Below are 19561 nucleotides of genomic sequence, written 5' to 3' on the forward strand. Positions count from 1 at the left end.
TGGGGGTGTAGACGCGGAACAGGAAGTGGTTGTCCTCCACGAGACTCCGGAAATCGGTGTGAGATCCAAAGCCGTACTGGGGAAGAAGTGAGGATGTGGGTTCCTTTCCCCCATCTCGTGGGGAAGTATCAGGTAACGAAGTCATGATGATTGCTGGGAGGGGATCAGCCTGACGGATCTGACGCCCTTAAGACCTGCGCACCTCGTTGGGACCAGCCGACGTGCAGCGCAAAAGCCAAGTTGCTTGCACGAGAAGGATCGGAACGCGCTGCCTACACGTGAAGGCCTCATTGCAGGGACCTTGAGGCTCGCCTCGAGGCGATATGTTCCGGCGTCCTCCAAGGCGCTCTGGAGCGAATGATACTTTCTGAAGTGGTCATGATTGCGATATAACATTGTCTCAAGCTAGTAGAGGCTCGGTCAGAGGACATCTGGGATCTGTTCGACTCGAGGGACTCGTCCGTTCCAACTGGTTCCAGCCATCTATCTGAGTAAATGAACGGAGGCAAGCGGGATCTAACGGAAATTGCCGAGATGAAGTCACGGTTGCGTCACGGGCATACTTGCATCCCTGTCCACGTACGCCACTTTCCAAAGGGGAGAAGGAGAGGATGAGCCAGCATTGTACACGCAGACTCCGAGGTTATCGTGCGTATGTAAAGTGACGAGCGCACTAGCACACGACGGGCACAGGTGCCGCTGAGCCTGATGTACATTCTCGAGGTTCTGACGCTAACCCCCATCCGAAACACGCCCCCCATCCGAAACGGCCCCCTCCCCGCGCCCTACCGCCCACAAAAAAATCGGGAAAAATGGTGATAATTACGACGCCGTCTAGTTATGTACGCATATAGAGTATGGTAGCAATAGGTACAAATTTGAGGATTCAGGACTTTGATCACCGCTGGAGTGAGCCCCGAGACGCCCTTTACGCTAGGTCAAGGAGGTCTCTGCCCATTACCGGGTCTCCAAACCGTTGTACTGCTACTCGACGGCGCTTCAAGGGCCTCTCCTGGGTGTCTGGTGTGGAGGATAGAGCACGAGCTTCATTGGGATCCTCGTTCTCCTTGTCCGGAGGGGCCGTCGCCTCGACAATGAGTTCAGGTGGTTTTCCGTTGAATGCGTCCATCAGTTCGTCATCGTCTGCGATCTCGTCGCCCTCGCTAGACGCCTCCGAGTCTGATGAGGTGTTGGATATGCTCGGGGACGGCGCAAAGTCCCGGCGAGCTGCCCCACCCGGTCCGCCGCCCCCACCACGCCCACCGCGCCCACCGCGTCCACCGCGTCCACGACGACCACCACGCGTGCCACGACCACGGCCACGGCCTCTTCCACGACCCGCCGCCTTCTCGGCATCCCGACGATCTCTCTCCGCGCGCTTCTCTTCAACTTCGCGGATGCTGTAAATGCGCGATTCCCCTTCAACGCGCCGACGATCTGGCTTCTTATTGCGTCCCTCATCGTGCTGCTGCAGCTCGCGTATGCGGTCGTACTGAAGGGCCGTGCGTGTACGAGCATGCTCGAGCTCCGTCCCAAGTTCTTGAGCGGTGTGAATAGCCTTTGTCGGTGTTGAGCCTGGATCCTGAACGAGCTCCGAGAGATGATGAAGCGCTCTGCTTGGTCGTAGAGGGTCGTATGATGACGAAGGGGAGGGTGGTGGAGGTGTGGATGGTGTTGACTCGCGGGGAGTAGCTCGTAGCGACTCGTAATAGCGACGCATGACTGGTAGTGCTTCCCGATTGAGGGGGTAGATGCCCGTGCGTTCGAAGCCGTCAACAATGCGGGCACGCGTGAACGCGCGCTTCCTGGCCTTGGGCAGAATTCTGATGATGTCAATCGCTGAGATCGATGGACATCGGTGAGAACTGGACGCACCGAGTGAAGTCCTGCTTTGTGATCGCAACTCCCGCCTTCACTTCCTCCCCCACTGCTTGCTTGTAGGCATCCTTGTACGCTGAGAAGACAGCAACATCTAACGGAGCTGTAATGGCGGAGGTCTTGGGGGGGAGACCTACGCAGATGATCTTGTGATCAAGCGCGTATTCGAGGAACTCGACAGAGATGTGTGACTCGTGGTTGTCGAAGATGAGACGCCGCCACTCGTCGGGATGCGCGAGTCTGCCCATAAGCTAACCAATAAAGGGTTCTTCTAATAAATTTACTCACTTCTTTCTTGTAGCTGGCTCAAAGCACTGTTGCAGCCACAGGCACGCGAGATTGTTGTCGATCCACCCACTCTCGGATGATCCCACCCAAGCGTTCTCCATCGGGCTCCCTTTCACCCAGCCGTGCGTAACGTACTTCCCCTTCATGATGAAGCATGGTTCCAAAGGTTCACCATCCGTGCAGGCACACTCTATCGACGTCAACATCTCTCGACTCTGTCCTACAGGCATACAGTGAGTAATGCTCTGCATTCGCAGCATGGACAGCACTGACCCGACTTCTGAGAGCGATTCCCAGACCCCGATATGGTCTTTCCAGTCGCATCTCGCCTCCGAAATATAATTACGTGCTCTCGACACGACACCCCGAGCAGAAATCCCGTCTCGTCCATGGTCCAGCTGTTACTCGGCTTGATATTGTATGTCCTGTCCGTTTCTTCTATCTGATTGAAGGTAAGCATACTATGGTGCAGCATCTGAAGCACAATCTCACATTGTCGTAGAGCTTCTTCAGCCTGAGCGGGTCATTTTCGGCCGCGTGACGGCTGACTTCTTTGCGCTGTGCGAGTATCGTCTTGAGCTCGGGAGCCTGCTTCTTGACCTTCTCCAGCCATCGCTGCCCAAGCGGACGGCTGTCGCCTTGCGCCTCTAGAACTGTCTCCAGCTTCCGCTGCAAGACACGCACACTGATGTGCAAGTCAAATCGGTCAAGCTCGCGCAAGTACTGGACTACTTGCGGGAGCTCTGGGCCCGCGAGTGGGGATCTCGCCAGTCGAGTGGGTAGGAGCGAGTGCGGAGTGGTCGCCCGTTGGCGACAGTCGGGCGCGGAAGTGCTCGGGTAGCGTGTAGTGCGCGTGTAACGACGCGCGCGCGTGAGATCGATTTAGAGAGCGCCCGCGTCGGAGTGATACTCAACGACGAGGCGGGAGACGGCCCTTCCGGTGCCTGCTGCTCAGTGCCTCTCTCCGAGGAGGCTAATTCGAGCTGCAGGCGATGGTAAGAGTGAAGATGGTGATTATTCCCAATCCGGTAGGCCGCCTTGCAGCCTGCGAAGTATCTAATCTAATCTACAATGTACGTGCAAGACGAGCGAAAGAAATACCGTATGTACGAGCGTGACTCGAGAGTACTGGTGAGTGGTCTCCGGGCAGGATCCCCACACTACTTCGTCTAGCACTGCAGGACTGAACCGTCGCTGCTGTATGCCAGCCTCCTGCCGGCTCCTTCTCCCGTGTCGACGATGCCATGCCGTGCTGTGGCTGACCGCCCAAGCCGATCCAGCGTGCCTATAAGAGCACCCTTCCTCCGCCACTTTGTTGGCTGCATTCTGGACATTTCTGTCGTGAGTTTCCACCTCAAGCTTCCGCTTTTGACCTCTAGAGCCATATGGGCGACCTCCCCGGGGGTGCTCAGCCATTGCAGGCATGTTTTGCGGGAGTTTTGCGCGTTCGACGACGCCCTCGGGATGTTGTTCGGAGTTTGCCGGTATGATGTCAGTGGTTTGTGTCAGCGTTTCGGATGGTGGGTATTGGCGTGCAACCCCGCCATTGCATTCACCCCCCTCCCCTCTCAGCAACTCGCGGGCGATTCGCACAAAAAATATTTATGACATACTATAGGATGTACTCTACCGATGTACCAACTTTTTGTAATTTCCCCGCGCGATGTCGAGCTCAGAGGCAGGATTTACGAATTTCGTTTCGGATGGGGGTTAGCGTCAGTTTTTCTTCGGCCAATGGCCTTGTGAAGCCCACAATGGACTCGCTGTTCATGGAATCCAATATACTCATGCTATACAGTACAGCCAGACCATACATAAAAATGCAAAAGCGTGCGTCGTACGCAAGATATATCATACTTTCAGCTGGACAATCTCATCCACCTTCTCCACGATGAACTCGCCCAACTCGCGAGAGTAGAGCGTGCAATTCGTCTCGTCGTGCTGCAGGTCCGATATTGTCCACACCTCGCCCTTGTGGGAGCCAGACATCGGCGTGACGATCTGCTGATTAGCGGTAGGGCGGAGGGGAATGATGTATTTGGCCAGGATGTTGCGGTTGCCGACGCCGTCCGCTTCGTGGTCGAAGACGACGCGCAGGGTTTGCTCGTGGTCGCGCCCCATGCGCATGATGCCGTCGAGCGTACCCGTCTGGCCTTCGTAGCGGCCACCCAGGTAGTTGTCCGGGAGCGTGCCTTGAATCTGAACGCGAAGACTCCTCGCGTGCTGCGCGAGAGCAGGGTCGAACATCCAGTTTTCTCCGGGCGCTGCGTAAAAGGTGAGTGAGATGCAACCCGAAATGTGAGAGCAAACTTACAGCCATCATCGTCTTCGTCGTTATCCATATAGTTGCCACTGGGTGCAGGCGTTGGTGCTGACGCGGCTGGTGTTTCCGCAGAGAGCATGCCACTTGGGTACGGTGTAGGCGCAGCCGCAGGTGTTGGTGCCGTAGCAGCAGGCGTCGCAGCAGAGTAACCCGGTGTCGGGGCGGTTTGATTCTGGGGCTAAAGTCAGGACCAAGAAGGGATAGCACAGAGAAGAAATGGACTTACCCAGCCAGGCGACTGGCCACCATTGTTGAGCGACCATGCGTCATTGCTGCCGCTGCTGCCCCATGCCTGCGCAGGCGTCGAACCACCCCAGTTTCCTCCACCACTACTGCCCCACCCACTGCTGCCGCCTCCGCTGGCACTGCCTCCGCCCTGCGCATACGGATTGGGCGTGCGCGAGCTCGCCTGCCACGCCGGAGTCCGACCACCATCGTTCGCATACGGATTCGGCGTCTTCGAGTTCGTACTCCACGCCGGCGTCTTGCTGCCACTCCCGCTCTGATACGGATTCGGCGTCCGCGAATTCGTGCTCCACGCCGGCGTCCGTCCGCCATTGTTCATGTACGGGTTTGGCGTGCGGCTCGCGCTACCCCACATCGGCGTCCCGGGAGTCTGAGAAGCGTACGGGTTGACAGACGGCGACGACATATTGCTCGGGGGCCCCATGTTGGTGCGCCGTGGGCGGTTGCGGTCGCCGAGCGCCTGCATCTGGTTGCCATCCTTGACGGCAAGCTTCGACTTGTCGATGGAGATGATCTTGTTGCCCGTCAGTTCTACGCGCGCAAGGTTGCCATTTGTGTCCTTGATTCGACCGTAGTAGCCTTTCTGGGGACCCTTGATGATGCAGACGTGAAGACCAATGTCGCGGTCGCGCGGGCCGCGCCCTATCTGACCGATGGCCATCGACGCGCTCAGAGCGGGGTTCATCTTCGACAAGTCGGTAGACGCCTTGATCTCGTTACGCGGCGTGACGGGCGCAAGGGATCGCGTCTTCGTGACGAAGATACCACCGTTTTCTGGGATCTCGCGGTTGTGCAGGAAGGCGTAGAACGACTGGTGAATGTGCAAAACGCGACCTTTGCGACCCTAGATTGAGACATGAGCGACAGCAGGCTGAAATTAGAACCGAACTCACCTCGCCATCGACCTCTTTGACCATGTCCTGTATGCGAAGCTCGTGGCCGGTGTTGTCCGCCGCGATGGCATGCCGGGAGTCGCGTCGCATAGCGATCTGATGTGGCTGGACCATACGCTTTTGACCATTCTGGTCGAGGACCCAGAAGGAATCGCGCTCTGTCCGGAAGATAACGCCGACGGTAGACTGACTGGAAGTTCGTCAGTTGCAGTCAAATGAAGATTATGAGAATACATACTCAAGCTGGACAAGGTCGTGCAACTCGTAATCACCAACGATGTTCGTAGACGTGCCGACCTCCGCCGCTTCTCGCAAGTCTTTGGAGAATACAGACACCTACGACGGGTCAGACCTCAGACTCAAGTGCACTGGGAAAGACACGTACCTCTTTCATCGTCATATCGGAAACGAAGGTCACAACGTTATCGGACACGGACACGACCAAACCCGTCTCGTCGGCGTTCTGACCAGCCATGACCTTGACGTGGTCACCAGGCTTGAAGCGCTTGCGTACACTCCGCGCAGTGACCTCGATCTTCTGCCCCTCGACGTCCGAACCCACACCCGCGGAAATGGTGATGATATCCCCACGGATTTCCTCGACCATACCCTGCAGCCCCGCTTGCGCGCCCTCGAACACCTCGACCTGGTCTCCGGGCTGTAGCACGAGCGTTGCCGCCTTGCGTGATGCCTCGGCAATCGCGGTGAGGTTGACTTCGCCGTCCTCGCCTGCGCTCATGCCGCGCGTAAACTGCGTGATCTCGTCGAGGGACGGGTTCGCATCTTCGGTGCTGATCCAGGAGAGCTTGAAGTCCTTCTCCAGGAAGCCGTTCTTGTAGGTGTCGCCAGCGAAGATGTAATGCCGACCAGTCGTAGACGGGCGGGTGATGACGGCCCTACCACCATACGCAGACTGAACGGCCTCGACGTTGAAAAGCGCCTGAGGGGGACGAGAGACACCCGGACCTGCAGTCTTCTTGCGCTTCTTCGTACTGCCGTCCACAGGCGCCTCATCTGGCGGACGCATGTCGATACGGGGGATGAGTCGCAAACCGGCTTCCTCTCCGTTCTCCGTGACGTCGATGACCTGCGCCAGGTCGCCCGCATACTTCAGCGGCTTCTTTAGCCGTACCCACATACCGGGCGTGATGTTCAGGTCCTTCTGCTTGAGCTGCAGAAGGCTGGTCATCTCGTCAATGGGTACGAGCGTGATGCCACGGGTGGGGAAGATCCCAATGAGACCATTGATGGCATGCGAGACGGCGCGCGAGCTCCTCGCTTCAATGTAGACGTAGCCCTGTAGGGACTCGCGGTAGAATGCGGAGTAGATTTGGAGTGGTTTGGGTTGGAATTCAAGGTCGATCGCCTTACGCATGAGACTGAAGACGATATCGCGCTCCTTGCCAGGCTACGGGTTCAAGAGGGTCAGAGAGATATTGCATGAGTGATTGCCACAGCGTACCTTCACGCGCACGAGCCACAGATTCGGGTCATCGACATCGGGCATGAGGAAGTGCTGGGGAACCTCGTTCATGTCGCCGGTATACTTGTGGTAGGCACGATTGCCATAGCGCTTGCTGAGGTTCTTCGCAATCTGCTCGGGGTCCAAGTCCACTTGTTCGAGCTCGCGTCTTGTGTTGAGTCGGGCATGGTGCGTCGCTCCCCCTTCATCGTCAAAGGTCTCGTTCCGTTCGATGAAACCGTCTGTAAACATTACATCTGAGTTGTGGAAGCAGCGCAGAAGCTCAGCAACGCACCGAGCCCGAAGCCCTCCTCTTCTTCTTCCTCTTCCTCGTCATCGCTGACCTCGGCTTCAATATCGAGGAAATTGTGCGCGCCGCCGCGCTTCTTGTGACTATGCTTCGCGCGCTTCCGCCTGCGGCCAGACTGAGCCTCTTCCTCCTCCTCTTCCTCTTCATCTTCCTCATCTTCCTCCTCCTCCGGGTCGCGCTCTTCTTCCTCTTCTTCTTCCTCCTCTTCGTCGTATTGCGCGCGCTGCTTGCTTTTGTCCGCCGGCTCCGCCCCATGGCCCATGTCGTAGTCTCCCCCGTAGTGTCCGGAGGGGTTAGCGGGAAACTCGTTCTCGTCGAGGTCGGACATGGTGGTAGGAGACAAGAAGCGATGGGCCAGCTAGGCTGTACTGGTCGCGCCCTGACGGGTGTTCGTGAATAAGAGGCGTTGTGTGACGCTCGTCACGACTGTCATGATTTGCACGTGCTTCATTGTTCTCGGCTTCTGCCACTGCTCGTGCCACAAAGTTACAGACAGGCATTCTCGTCATGCCGTTCGATTGCGCCTGGTTTGACACTACGAAGATCGCTTTCCCAGCATTCAATGGCTATATATATATATAGGTGAATGTTCACCTACAATCCTTTGGTCAGCCCTTCCGGGCGTGGGCTGCTAGGCCTCATGTGGCTGCATAACACTGGGACTCGCACCGTCCTTCGAAGAATATTGGTCGTGGGGGACATCCGTTGGAAAAGATATCTGGCGTGCAGGTGGGTGCAGTTCTTCTCACTAGATGAAGTCCTGAATGCATGGTAAATCCCGCGCAAGCTCTCGCATTGACGCAGTCCGAGTCTTCAAATCGAGCGCGTCAGCATTGGTACTTACAAGGCGCTGGGCGACGAGCTGGTAATTGTGACGCTGCGCACAGGCGTGAAGGATAGGAAGAACAACGCGCACTCGCTGATGCCGCTCCTAATGAGGTGATGCGTGTGGATGGTGACGGTGAGTGTGAGTTATTACGGGAGGGAGAGGTGGAGGATGAAAGGATAAATTGATGGGAGGAAAGGGGAGAAGACGAACGGGAAAGAGGAGGAGGGGAAGAAGTAGGGCACCGATGGTCGATCCCGCAGCTACACTCGCGCGCGGCGACAGCCCTGCGTGAAGCTCACCGCTTGGAGGTATGTCATGAGGTGCTTTCAGGCGACACGCGCATACAGGGTGAACAAATTGGTAGGTGTCTTCCACACAATGTATTTCTGAGCCAGTACTACAGGACAGAGTCATGATTTCAAGTCAGATATCGTCATAGACGTTATAGGTACAGTCGGGAAACATATGAAAGGCGTTCGACGTACGAGGCTACAGTCCGGGAAATTAAGCACGGTGGTACGTAGGATACAAAACACGACATGAGAAACATACAGAGACCGAGAGAGAAAGGGATCCATAAATCAAGCCAGAAGCTCACTCAAAAGCGCATCGCGCAATATTCAACGAAGGTCACCGCAATTGCCGTCGCCTCAGCGCGCAAAGCATCGCTGATCTCGTTCTTGAGCTCGATCTGGAGGGCGTTGCTGTGGCCGGCGTTGTAGCGCATGCGCAAGGCCGCAACGAGAGTCGTCACATTGGTCTTCGAGGGGGGCAGATCCAAGGAAAGCGAGCGCAGGTTGGGCAATTTGCCTGCCTTGAAAGCGTTGACCAGCGGGGTCTGCAAGCTCGTGTTCGACTTCAGCTCCAGCGACACCAGGCCAGCCGCCGCCTGAGAGCAGAGGTAGGCTAGTAGCGCCTTCTTGTCGCAGAAGGAGAGCTCGAGGGAAAGATGCGTGAGTGTGTTTGCCGCCCGCCGACACAGCGTGTAGACATCGGCCTCCTCGTCCCTCGTCCCATTCCCGGCGGCATGATAAAGGAACTTGACGAGCCTCGACGCAATCAGATATTTGATGGCGTTGCTGACCTGCGCGCGAGCCTCCGGAGTGATGTTGGTAGTGCCGCCCTTGTTCAAACTAAGGAAGACAAGGTCTGGCGCGTTGATGCGGGAGAAAGCGACAGCGGCGTTATCGGACTGAAGTTGGTTGATCTCAACACCGAATGGGGCCGACGGAGTGTGCGCGGAAGCTTCCGCCTTTATGAGTTGAGCCATCTTGGCTGCGCTTCCCACCTGGCAATGAACATGCCAATAGGGATGCGGATAATGGGGGTCAAGCTCGGTGGAGGGAGTAGCAGGACACACTGGCGGAGAGATAAGTTTGCTGAGATACACATAGTTATGAAGTACGTACATGTTTTCGTCGGGGGAAGGATGCTGAGAATACCTAGTTCCTGCTGCCGCGCGAGCTTCTTTGGACGGCCGGGGTTGCGACCAATATGTCTGATATCGTGAGCAAGTAAACGACTTGAGTGTGGCAGAGCTTCGTACTGACCCTGCTGACGCCGTATATGAAACGACAACCTTCTTCGTCCTCTGCTTTCGGTCCGCAGCCATTGAGATGGGTGATGATGAGTGTGAAATAGGTAACTTTGCCACTGGGATGTAGTCAGATTGCTTGGTGGTACTTTCAGTCGAGGCGAGTGCCGTTTTATATCCAGCGGGAGGCTGGTCTATGTCTAGGCGCTTCTTCCTTGCCGAGTGACGAGGAGTAGCGCCAACTATCACAAATCATGTGGCGAGAGACGCTACATCGTCCAGAGGGTCGCCGAAAAAGCTGTTCAAGTTCACAAAATGAGCATCCACGAGGCGTTGCGAAGCCGACCTTTATGGCCCTACCATTGATGGCAGAGCTTCCTGAGGGACGCGTGCATGCGGGAAGGTCAAAAAAGGTACGGATTTCGTGATGGCGCCTCTGATGCCACAATGGACGCTGTATGCCACCAGCTGTGGTATGCCAGGACCTTCGACGAAGCTGTGCTTGGGCGCTCCGAAAGGCGCTGCCCTTATCGACGAGAGAAGCAGTGAATGGACCGAGCGGAGGTTCCGAGAAGCTCGAGGTCAAAAGACCGGGGTAAGAATTGCGTTGCCACGGCACGGAGACCATGAGGAGCAGGTCCAACCAGAGGAGTCACGGTTTGTCACAATAGACCGGCAGCGTTCGCGGCCGGCTGATCCGGCACAGGCGCCGCTGGTTAAAAGGCCCCCGCTTCTTGCCAAAAACCATCTTCGTCGGATACAAGTCCAACTGGCTACCACGGGACGCGGCACCGGATGTACTCTTTCTGAGTAGGCGCCCGCAGCTTCGTTGTCTCAACAAGTTGTGAGTGCTCTGCTGTAGGTTGAGAAGCAGCTGCGCGGTGTATACTAGGTGGTAGTCGGGTCGCCACCATCGTCGTTGCCCGAGTCGTCGGATAGACTACTCGGTCAACGTCGGCGAGACCTGGCAACGTTTGGGCTCACCAAGGCATACGAATGGCTTGATAACTCTCCCAGTCGTATGCTGCGGTGGGTGGACTTGGTCCACCGCAGGCGCTCGCGCAGTGCGTTGATGCTGCTCATCTGCCCCATCGCTTCGGCGGTGGCAATGGGAGCTAGCGGAGGTGCCGCGCTTGCGCTTGCAGCTACAATGATACGTCGCCAATGATGTTTCTCGTCTTTTGACGGGCGGCAGAGGCGAAAGTGTTTTGTGGCATCGGCGAAGGATCGTCGTCTTTGGACACCGGGCCAACTGGCTACCATGGGCTTGCGTCGGATGAGCTCTCCCGTAGGCAGGCGTTGGTCTCCTTCTACTCGAAGAGGTCGTGCGCTCTGCTAATCAACATGAGGAAGCCAGCTGCGCGGCGTACACTATATGGTAGTTGGGTCGCTGCTGTCGTCGTTGGCTAGACCATCGGGTAGGTGGTTCGGCCAACGTCGGCGAGACCTGACATCGTTGGGCCCACCACAACTACGAATGGCTAGGTAACTCTCCCGGACGTACGTCGTGGTGGGTGGTCTTGTGTCCACCAAGAGCACTTGCGTGGCGCTGTTGATGCCACTCCTTTGTTCTATCGCTTCTGTGATAGGTTTGGGAGTGGTGGAGGTGTCGTGGGAGTGCTCTCAGCTACAGTCGTGCGCTACCAGTGATGCTACCCGCCTTTTGGCGCGCGGCTGAGGTGGTTCATGATCTGTGGCGTCGGCGAAGGGTCAATTGGTCCTCAGAGGAACATCCTGAAAGTCGGTTCTCTTCACGGAGGCCTGCGAAGGGAAAGCTTCTCCAAGGACTCTTGGCGCTTCGCCGATCTCGACGGCCAATGTTTGGAACTCCTTCCTCCGTCGGAGAATTGCTTTACTACTGACATATTCTCTAGCTCGCCGTCGTCGGATACAGGTCCAACCAGCTACCATGGGACTGGCGTCGGATGTGCTCTCCCGTAGGCAAGCGACGACCGTGGTGGTGCGTCCTGCTGAACAATATGCGGAAGACAGCTGTGCGGCGTATACTGGATGGTAGCGGGGCCGCCGCTGTCGTCGTCGCCCGGGTCGTCGTGTAGATGACTCGGCCAACGGCGACGAGACCTGGCATCGTTTGGGCCCATCGCGGGTACGGATGGCTTGGTTATCCTCCCGGACGTACGCGCGGTGGGTGGGCCTGTGTCCAGCGCCCGCGTGGTGGTGACGAGGCTACTCCCCTGACGCGTCGCTGCGGCTGGGGTGAGGAGTAGCGGAGGCGCCGCGAGGGCTCTCGCAGCCACACCTGCGTACTGCTGATGACGCCTCTCGTCCTCGCACGAGAGGCGGAGGCGATATACGGGCTGTGGCGTCGAACGACGCGAGGTTGTTCTCGTGGAACATCCGAGTAGCTGGTCGTCCTCGCGGATGATAAGTGAAAGGAGTTCTTCGTGAAGCACTTCATCGTCCGACAACGACGGTCATTTTTTGGGCTCCCCTCCTTATTTGGAGGATTTACGACATAAAATCAGACCGGTACTGTACCCTCTTGTATACAATGGTTGTGAATTGCACGTATGCCTTTTCGAGCGCTATCATAGAGAACTTCCGTGTACATACTGTTGACCGATCGAAGTTCAACTAGCCGTCGCGCGAGGACCGCCAACCCAGAGCGATGTATTGCGCGATCATTCTGAACACTCGCACTCCCTAACGGTCCTCTGACTCTGAAGCTATCGCTACTGACGCGCAAGCGAGGGATCTCATTCATGTCCGCAAACAAGATGATTGATGTAGTCTGCATTGAACTTCACGGCTGAAGCGCTACTATGCCATAACCGCCTCAGGAAAGATGGAGGCTCCAGGCGACGTTATAGTGCGCCTGGCATTCAGAGGCGTTCGCCTCATCGGAAGTGACGCAATACGCAGGTTCAGCGAGACGGCGCAATCCAAAGGCTAAGCAGGAAAGCAAGATCTGTGTGTAGTTCCACTACATGTCCAATGACTGGTAATCATACTCCAAAGCGGGCGCTCGCGGCTCAAGCCGCGCCAATGCCACTCGCATCTGCCCAGATATCCTTTACTGCCCCCCAATATAGCTCCGGATTCGCTCTCGCAAGCGCTACATGCGGCGCCCTCTCCAGCAGCACCTCCCGCACTTTGATCCCCGCCTCCTTTAGCTTCCCCACATGCTCCTGCACCTCCTCCCACCCCACCAGCTCGTCCGTCTTCGAATGCACATATAGCCGCGCGCTCTCGCTACTCATCCAAGGCAGCACGTCCGGGCGCAATAAGTCAGCCTTCAGCTTCTCCCCAACCGGTAGGACCCCGAAGACGGGGAAGAGGAAGTAGTGGTTGAAGGACCAGAAAGTGGCGACGACGGCGGAGACGGCGAAGCGGATGACGGGGTTGGGTATGAGGCCGGCGAAGGCGCGGATGGCGGTGCGGAGGGTGCCGGTGGCGGGCGCAGAGTCGACGATGAGGGCTGAGGCGGCGGCGGAGGTGGGGGAGCGGTTCCGAGAGCGGAGGAGGGTGCCGAGAGTGCAGAGCTGGCTACTGCCGCCTAGCATGGAGGGTGAGTTAGATATTCGTTGCGTACGAGGGTGTAGGTGCATACCGTTGGAGAAGGAATGCGCGAGAATGCGAGGCGGAGTGGCGTCGGCATTGGCGAAGGACTCGATGACCTCCGCTGCTGGTATCAACATTTGTTCCTGCGTTGGGGTGAGTATACGTTCTGATGCATGCGAGCGAAGACCCACATTCCAGCTGTTCGGTTTGAAGAAGAACGCGGGCTCGGACTGGATGAGCAGTATGGTGGCGTTCGGATACCACTCATGATAGACGTGACTATACTTGTGCAGATGAGAGAGCTTCGCGCCCACTATACAGGGAAGCGGTTGTTAGCTTTGATGGGTGAAGAGCAGAGAGTGTATGAGCGAAGGTGGAAGATAATGGGGGAAGGAGGGAAGGGCATGGTGCGGCGCCGGTCGACTTACTCCAGCCACATAGTATAATGAGGCTATCGTGACATTCAGCAGGGTATAGGTGTGCGCTAGAGGGTGATCGCACTCTGGGTCGCTGGTCTCCTTGACTATCTTCTGCGCGGGGGAACTACCATGCGAGAGCCATATGTCCTTCGCGATCTTGGTGAACAGAGGAGCTTCCGCCATGGCAAGAAAGGTATTGACCGAGAGCGCTCGCGGAGAGGTTGAGTGGGGATGCAGTCAAGCAGACGTAGCCAGACACGAATGTGGTTAGAGATAAAGGGTGTCGGTTATGAGGCAGGACGCGAGGATCCCCCATGGCCGATGCCCGAGCCTTCCTTCCCCAAGAACCCACTCGTAGCATAGCGGGGTCCCACATACAGGCGCAGTCCTTGCGAGGCAGTGCTATGTAGAAATGACTGGCAATATGAGAATGGGCGAAGTTGGTGGCGAGCCGGACGCGTTACGCGCCGATCCTCCACTGTGACCCCGATACCGGGTGACGCTCATCCGTTTTTCGGTCAGGTATCACTGGGTATCGGATCAGCGGTTGCTAAATGGGTGAAAGGTGATCTGGAGAATGTCAACCGGTACGTTCCCGACGAAGGCACACCCTGGTTAGCGGTTGACTTTCCCCCTCTTTGTCCTCGTACTCACAAGCGCGCTCCGTCAGTGCATTGGACTTGCATAGTAGTGTAAATCAATTAGTTTGTGTCTGGTATGTAAAGGGAATGATTCAGGTCGCTACTGCGATCCAAGATAGCGTACAGATCCGGGTTTGGCCACCGGCGCGGGACACGTCCAACCAAGCACTGTACAGTGTGAATGTCCACAACTTCGTACCTCCCCATGTCCTTGTAGTACAGTTGGCCCAGACTATTTGTATTGCATGGCGTGCATGAGTGGATGCGAGCGAGTATCACGGTTTCCGGTTCAGTGAGGTGGAGTTGAGGTGAAGCCAAAACCTCAACGACGTAGATGTTCATGAGTTGCCCGAAGAACGACTTGGGCACGAGGATTTCGGGCGCGCGACGCCGGTGCTTGTTGCGATCTACAAGTAGGTCATACTGTAGGAGGAGAGTAAGTAGGGTCATTGCTGGCAGGATGGTATCTCGCACCTTGACCCACGTCGCATCACGTCGGTCACTGGCTAGCGGGACAAGCTCTGACGCGCGCATGTCATCACCACCATTGAGAACGCGGACACGGCCATATTGACGAATCGAGTCGATGTTGATGCGCTGCCGCACGTCGGCCGCATCTGCATTGTACCGTGTCTGAAGGTGTACGCAGATCTTGTCCAGCTGGGAGCTGTCGATGGGAGCACGTCGCATGGGCGGTAAAAGCGTGCACGTCGGGTCTGGTACCAATCGGTTAGGCGAGAAAAGTACTTGAAAGAGCCACTCACAAGATGGATGCCTTGTCACGAGTTGGTTATTGTTCTGTACAGCTCGACTCTAGCAGTCACTCGGTCACGTCACGTGTTCACGCTTTATATACCGAGTAGTCACACTATACACTCTTTAGTCCGTTTCACGAGCTAAATAAGCGCAGAGAGCGCAAGACCTCAGTCTTCCTGCGTATAGGATAGCGACTTAATTCATACCTAAATAAGCGCAGAGAGCGCAAGACTAAAGTACAGTCAGTATAAGTAAGAGTAAAGTAAGTAAAAGACATACCCTCAGTCTTCCTGCGTATAGGATAGCGACTGAGGGAAAAGAAGGAAAGAATACACGCGTATGTACGGGGCCACCGGGGCAAAGCGTGGGGAAAAGTCATGTGATAATGTGACACCAACTCTGGGAATGTGACACAGTGATTCCTGGAGTTGGGAGCGGTCATGTGACTCCGGGTGAAGGCAGACTCGCCCTACCGACCACTTTTGACACTCCCACTCGAGTCTGGCCGTAAACCCATACCTTGGCAGAACTTGAGATGCTTCTCATGAGGTAGTGCCTTGGTGAAGATGTCCGCGACCATCTCGTCCGTGGGGTACCAGAGGACGACGCACTCGCCGGTGGCAACCAGCCCATCTCGGATGTAGTGGTACTTCCGCTGGATGTGCTTGGTCCGGGCACGGAACTGAGCATCCTGGCTGAGGATAATGGCCGCACGGTTGTCGCACCTGAGCTCGGTGGCACCGGCCTGCGGACGTCCCAACTCCTCGAAGAACGAGCGGAGCCACGCCAAGTGCTGGCCAGCGTTAGCAAGACCAATGTACTCCGACTCGGTAGACGAGAGAGAGACCATAGACTGCCGCTTGCTGGACCAACCAATGGCGCCCCGACTTGAGATGAACACGAAGCCGGAGGTAGACTTGGACGTGTCGTTGCATCCGCCCCAGTCAGCGTCGGTGTAGCCATGGAAGTCGAGATCCATGCCAGCGTCAGCGCCATCGTAGACAAGGCACCAGTCACGCGTCTTCTTGAGGTACCGGAGGACACGCTTGGCCAGTTCCCAATGGCAAGCCTTGGGGGCGGCGCTATAGCGGCCAAGAACCCCCACCACGTAGGCGGTATCCGGTCGGGTACCCATCATCCCGTACATGAGCGAGCCCACAACGCTCTGGTAGGAGACAACGGGACCTCCGGGGACCAAGGCCATATGAGTGCGCACCTCGTTGTCGTTCGGGTCATCGGCGGAGATGCGAGTGCTTGTGGACATGGGGGTGCTGACGCCTGTGCAGTCCGACATGCCATAGCGCTCAAGCACGGTGTCGATGTACTTCCTCTGGGAGAGGGAGATCGTGCGCTTGCCCGGGTGCCGGATGATCTCGATGCCCAGGAGGTACTTGGCGGGACCCAAGTCGCGCATCTTGAAGGAGGCGGTGAGCTTCTTCTTGATGCTGTCCATGAAAGGACGCGAGGTAGCGGCGAGGAGGAGGTCGTCGACGTAGACGACGAGGAAGCAGACCTGCTTGCCGTCCCGGAAGACGTATAGGCAAGTCTCCGAGTTGAGGCGCACAAACCCGAGCTTGTCGAGCTTGTTGTGGAGCGTCTGGTTCCACGCGCGACCGGCCTGCTTGAGGCCGTAGACCGACTTCTTGAGTCGCCAGCAGTAGCCCTCCCGGATGTCTACACCGGTCGGGGGAAGCATGTAGAGCGTCTGTAGCAGCTCACCATTGAGGTAGGCGGTGTTCACGTCCATCTGGTCAGTGTAGAGGCCGAGGCGGACGGCGAGGGCAAGGATGATGCGGATGGACTCCAGGCTTGCGACGGGCGCAAAGGTGTCCTGGTAGTCAACTCCTTCCTGCTGAGTGAAGCCGCGCGCCACGATGCGCACCTTGTACCGCTCGATGTTCCCTTGAGCATCCTCCTTCAAGGAGAAGACATGCTTGGAGGTGATCGGCTTGACGCCCTCCGGGATGGGTACCTCCTCGTAGACGTCGTTCAGCTTGAAGCTGTTCAACTCCTCCGACTGCGCGTCCAACCACTTGTCGCGCTCCGGGCTCGCCATGGCTTGCTTCCAAGTGGTGGGAATCTTCCGCGCACCACTGCTCGACCGACCACCAGACGCTGCGCCCGCGAAGAGTTCGTCATTGAGAAAAGCAAAGTTCACTGACTCGCCCTCTTCATTGGGTTGACCCGGGGGATCCCCACCCCCCTGGGTAGGCGCTGGTGCGGGTTCTGGTTCGGGAGCTGGTGCGGGAGGAGGAGGAGGAGCTTCCGCCTGAGGTGGCTGCTCTCGACGTCGGCGATTTTCCTCGAGTTGCTGCTCGCGCGCGCGGATGTTCGCTTCGCGCTGCTTCCGCTGCTGGGCGGACACCTTCCGGTGGTTCTCCTGCCGCTCCCGAGCGTTAATGTAGCCCTGGTCCTTGTGCTGGTTCGCCGTTCGCTCTTCTGGCTTGCGAAGGCCGGGGCGGCGTGATGGACCAGCGGCGGGGGCAGGAGCCGGCGGTGGCGTGGCCGGTGGCAGAGACCGGCGCGGTATGCGCGTCTTAGGTGGACGTGGAGCCGGCGGTGGCCCGTCCGAGTCAGGGGAGGACGGACGATTATCTCCCACTGGCTCTGGCGTGGGTGGACGAGGTGCTCCCACTGACCCGGCTGCCGGTGGCTGGGCTGGCGCATCGTCGTCGTCATCGTCCTCGCTGTCACTGCCTGCATCTGGTGCAGGAGCGTCCTTGGGCGGCAGACGGAAGTACTTGCCAAAGTCCTCCCACTGCTCGGCAGACACATCGTCTTCGCCCGCGCGCATCTCGTCAGGAGAGGGGGAGGCGTCGTCGAACTTGACGTGCCGAGAGATGATGACCTTCCGAGAGGCGATCTCGAGGAGCTTGTACGCCTTTGTGCCCTCAGACCAAGCGTAGCCTATGAGGATGCACCGGCGGGCGCGGTCGGCGAACTTGCCCTTCCGCTTCTTCTTTGGGATGAGCGGGTAGGCGGGGCAACCGAAGGGGTGCAGGGCGTGGACGTCAATAGGGCGCTTGACCTTGCGCATGCGATTGATAGGCAGTTCTCCCTTCTGGCGGCTAGCGGGCGACAGGTTGATCATGTCGGTGGCGTACTCCAGCGCATACATCCAGTACTTCCGGGGAAGCTTGGCCGCGCAGAGGTTAGCGATTGCCCGGGTGACCAGCGTCTGGTTCATGCGCTCCGCTATGCCGTTCTGCTCAGGTGTGTAGGGCGCCGTCGTCTCATGGATGATACCGCGTCGGCGGAACTCGGCCTCCATCTTGTTCGAGCAGAACTCGCCGCCGCCGTCTGTGCGGGTGAACTCGACCCAGCCGGGGAGCCACTCCCACTGCTCGATAGAGTCGCGATGCTGATGCTCCATGTCGATGCGCCACTGACGGAGCTTCTTGTAGACCTCCGACTTCTTCTTTGTGAAGAGCGTGTAGACGCCCGAGGAGTAGTGGCAGACAATGACGATCCAGTAGAGATAGCCGCCAATCGCAGCGGGGTCGACGGGGCCACCAACGTCGCAGGAGACGAACTGGAGCGGGCGCGAGGCGGGCGTGGTGCTCCGCTTGAAGGGGAGCTTCTTCATCTTGCCCATGACGCAGGGCTCACAGAAGGACGGGATGCCGGTGAGCGTGTCGACCTCCCCGAGCTGACCATGACGGACCATGTTGCGCAGGCTCTCGAAGTTCGTATGGCCCATGATCTGGTGCAGCCGGTTGATGTCAATGGCGGTGAAGGCGCGTTCGTCCATGCCGATGGGCTGGCAGTCGACGTGATAGAGACCGTGTTTGCGCGTCGCGGCGCAGGCGATATTGCCGGAGGAGTCGCGGATAGTGCAGGCGTTGTCCTTAAAGGACACGCGCAGACCACGCTTGGTGATCTGGGGCACCGAGATGAGCGTCAACGCAAGGTCGGGGACGTGTAGTGTCTTCCGAATGGTCAGCGCGCGCACACCATCCGGTGTCTTAGAGGCGAAACAGGCAGTGCCAATGCCTACTGCCTTGATGACGGACTCATTCCCAAGGTAGATGTTGCGCGGCGGGTCAAGGACACGGTAAGTGCTGTCGTCGAAGAGGCGCTCGTCGGGGGTCATGGTCTTTGACGCACCCGAGTCGACAATGTGCGACCCTTGGTGTCGCTGCGGTCGCTTAGGATCAGACTGGACATAGGCGGAAATCTTCTTGTAGGCGCGGCGCGAGACGGTTACATGCGTGTCGTCTACATCCGAGTCCGAGTCTGAGTCCGAATCCGAGTCCGAGTCCTTCACCTTGTTCGCCTTCGCCTTCTCCGCCGCCCGCTCCTTCCGCTTCTTCAGCGCCTTCTCCTTCTGCCCGATGATCGTCTTGCACTCCTCGGTGGAGTGCCCCTCGCCGTGGATGACGCAGGACGCCTTCGCCTTGGCCTTCTTCTTGCCCTTGTCCTTGGGCTTGCGCGGTGGGGGCGCGCGAGAAGAGGAGGCG

The 19561-nt window shown here is 57.7% G+C and overlaps 6 protein-coding genes across 6 annotated transcripts; all 6 read right to left on the reverse strand.

Annotated features, from left to right (window-relative positions):
• Positions 1 to 509: 509 nt before the first annotated feature.
• Positions 510 to 844, reverse strand: SCHCODRAFT_02310751 (uncharacterized protein). Its single transcript, XM_050342336.1, has one exon. The coding sequence runs from the start codon at positions 759 to 761 to the stop codon at positions 552 to 554; it is 210 nt and encodes a 69-aa protein (XP_050199515.1). The 5' UTR covers positions 762 to 844; the 3' UTR covers positions 510 to 551.
• SCHCODRAFT_02734816 (DDE-domain-containing protein) lies at positions 845 to 2790 on the reverse strand (the record flags this gene model as incomplete). Its single annotated transcript, XM_050347146.1, has 5 exons — positions 845 to 1823; positions 1876 to 2118; positions 2167 to 2379; positions 2445 to 2608; positions 2659 to 2790. Coding segments are annotated over 5 exons (1647 nt in total), but the record flags the coding sequence as incomplete, so codon positions are not given.
• A 1227-nt stretch (positions 2791 to 4017) lies between these two features.
• SCHCODRAFT_02505644 (transcription elongation factor Spt5) lies at positions 4018 to 7662 on the reverse strand (the record flags this gene model as incomplete). Its single annotated transcript, XM_050343164.1, has 8 exons — positions 4018 to 4430; positions 4481 to 4661; positions 4716 to 5579; positions 5629 to 5814; positions 5863 to 5964; positions 6014 to 7036; positions 7091 to 7332; positions 7386 to 7662. The coding sequence occupies 8 exons, from the start codon at positions 7660 to 7662 to the stop codon at positions 4018 to 4020; spliced, it is 3288 nt and encodes a 1095-aa protein (XP_050199517.1).
• A 250-nt stretch (positions 7663 to 7912) lies between these two features.
• On the reverse strand, positions 7913 to 8769 carry SCHCODRAFT_02628150 (uncharacterized protein). Its single transcript, XM_050345453.1, has one exon. It carries the CDS (start codon positions 8641 to 8643, stop codon positions 8332 to 8334), a length of 312 nt encoding a protein of 103 aa, XP_050199518.1. The 5' UTR covers positions 8644 to 8769; the 3' UTR covers positions 7913 to 8331.
• Positions 8770 to 8827: 58 nt separating this feature from the next.
• SCHCODRAFT_0235600 (uncharacterized protein) lies at positions 8828 to 9841 on the reverse strand (the record flags this gene model as incomplete). Its single annotated transcript, XM_003031025.1, has 3 exons — positions 8828 to 9588; positions 9639 to 9727; positions 9780 to 9841. 3 exons carry the CDS (start codon positions 9839 to 9841, stop codon positions 8828 to 8830), a joined length of 912 nt encoding a protein of 303 aa, XP_003031071.1.
• Positions 9842 to 12756: 2915 nt separating this feature from the next.
• Positions 12757 to 15035, reverse strand: SCHCODRAFT_02678745 (uncharacterized protein; the record flags this gene model as incomplete). The annotated part of the gene is made up of 7 exons (XM_003031024.2): positions 12757 to 13280; positions 13335 to 13428; positions 13477 to 13569; positions 13714 to 13913; positions 14470 to 14513; positions 14545 to 14768; positions 14820 to 15035. 7 exons carry the CDS (start codon positions 15033 to 15035, stop codon positions 12757 to 12759), a joined length of 1395 nt encoding a protein of 464 aa, XP_003031070.2.
• Positions 15036 to 19561: the final 4526 nt, after the last annotated feature.

Source organism: Schizophyllum commune (genome assembly GCF_000143185.2).
Source record: "Schizophyllum commune H4-8 unplaced genomic scaffold SCHCOscaffold_7, whole genome shotgun sequence".
NCBI classification, from domain to species: Eukaryota; Fungi; Basidiomycota; class Agaricomycetes; order Agaricales; family Schizophyllaceae; genus Schizophyllum; species Schizophyllum commune.

Coding starts and splice junctions, on each gene's coding strand:
- SCHCODRAFT_02310751 (XM_050342336.1), bottom strand. CDS start 761: ATGGGGGGCGTGTTTCGGATGGGGGTTAGCGTCAGAACCTCGAGAATG.
- SCHCODRAFT_02628150 (XM_050345453.1), bottom strand. CDS start 8,643: ATGACTCTGTCCTGTAGTACTGGCTCAGAAATACATTGTGTGGAAGAC.